The sequence below is a fragment of the Entamoeba invadens genome (genome assembly GCF_000330505.1).
Source record: "Entamoeba invadens IP1 unplaced genomic scaffold scaff_1105074725619, whole genome shotgun sequence".
NCBI classification, from domain to species: Eukaryota; Evosea; order Mastigamoebida; family Endamoebidae; genus Entamoeba; species Entamoeba invadens.
The window spans coordinates 11,348-13,308 of NW_004191748.1; the positions used below are offsets into that span (position 1 = coordinate 11,348).

Consider the following 1,961-nt stretch of genomic DNA (forward strand, 5'->3'; position numbering starts at 1 on the left):
TTGTGTCAGCCTATGGATCTGGGAATTTTCGGGAAACAAAAAACTTTCCTTGATGACAAAAACAATTCGATGTTACACAAAATTTCATTAAGTGAAAAAGAAAATGAAAAGTGTGACGAAAAGGTCCAAAGAAATGGGAAAATTCTCAAAATAAACTCACCCGAGTTCAAAAATGCATTGAAAAAAATTGCAAAGCTCTCGGAGGAAGACAAAGTTAGGCAGCTTGTTTACTCATGGGAAGTAGTGTCTGATGGCGACACGATGACCAGCGCCTTCAAACAAGCTGGTATAATATACATGGTTCAACACCCATCTAAAGAAGAGTTGGAAAACATGAGACGTGTCAACCTCAACTTCAACACTGTAGACCTTCTTAAAGGTGTTGCAAAGGTTGACATGTCTTATGCCAGAGAGGTTTGCTCTTTTCTTGGTAAGGATCCAAAAAAAGAAAGCAAACTGTTAGAGTCTCCATTGAAAATTTTACTGATAGAGAGCACGGGCTCGATGTTGAAAATCTCATGAAAATCAAAAGGGATGAAAAGAACAAAATTACTAATGAAAAAAACCTCGAAAAGAAAAATAATAACTTGGTTTTGTTTTTTTTTATTTATTAATTAAATTTTTTATTTGTTGTTAACGTAGTAGTATATATATTGTGCCGATTTCGGACACTCGCTTCTCTCGCATCCTCAATCACCACAATATATGTTAAAATCGTTGTAAATATATTATATTATATTTTTCAAATAATTACAAAGTGATAATTTATTTTATATATTATAAATGGAATCATCCTTTTTAATGAAAGCTATTATTAACACTATAAAAGAAAAGTGTAAACATGTTGAAAACATTAATAATCACGAAGTTGATTTATATTATCAACCTGATACAGAAGAATTATTTCAAATCAAGAACGACACTGTTAGATTATTAGTTCCCAGAACAAGTCAATTTAGTGATAAGTGGGTTCGTTACTGTATTAAAGATATTAATAACAAAGGCATAACTTTTAGTAAGAAACTATTGTCACAATACAAATCCGATAATACCAGAAAAATAAATTTCGATTTTAATGATGAAATTACTACTAACTTTTTTGATAACTACATTTAAATAAGATTATCTGAGAATAACTGATATCCTTTCAGATGTTCCGAAAGTATATTATTACTTTTGGGACAATTATTTTTGGTTTTATTCCGTATGAAATAGACTGACTAAAAATAAAACTCTAATAAATCGTTTGTTCCTATTATGTTGGCAGACATATTACTAACTTTAAAACGAAATATTTCTGGTGAAATGCTCTCTTGTTTTAATATTAAATTGTTTATCAAATTCGAAGCTTGGTCTAAGCTCTAATAAGTTAAATTCGTACTTCTCTCCATTATATAGTCTTTTATATAATTCTACCGGATCTTCTTTATTATTGAGAAGATTATTAGGAATACCTTTTAATCTTAAATGATAAGCACATTCTCCTTTCTCATTTGTTAATACATCACAATATGCTTTTTTACCTAAAAAGTAAGATTCTTTACTGTAAACATCTCCAGATAATTCATCGAAATCAGGATGAAACTGTTCTAAATTAGTTCCTCTTAATGTTTTTTCATATATTTCTTCTAATTCTTCAATTCTAGACTTTACAATATGTATAGAATCAGTATCTTGATAATATATAGGAATATCTAAATCTTCTGCTAAACACATTACTTCATTCATTATACGTTTACTCATACTTAATATTTGAACACCAATTAAGTTAGGTACACAAAAATCATCAAACGACTTGTTAGTTTCGAAGCATCTAATGTTTTTACTTACATCATACATAGATTTAACTAATGTAAAGTTCTTCTTAAGATATCTGTCAGCATCATGTTTACCGTTGTTATCAATTTGTTTATACACTAATTCATTAGTAATTGGCTTCTGAATTGGTTTACCCATACTAC

The 1,961-nt window shown here is 29.1% G+C and overlaps 1 protein-coding gene across 1 annotated transcript; it reads right to left on the minus strand.

The window, feature by feature from the left end:
* Positions 1-1,281: 1,281 nt before the first annotated feature.
* EIN_071350 (hypothetical protein) lies at positions 1,282-1,961 on the minus strand (the record flags this gene model as incomplete). Its single annotated transcript, XM_004183722.1, has 1 exon — positions 1,282-1,961. A coding segment is annotated over one exon (680 nt), but the record flags the coding sequence as incomplete, so codon positions are not given.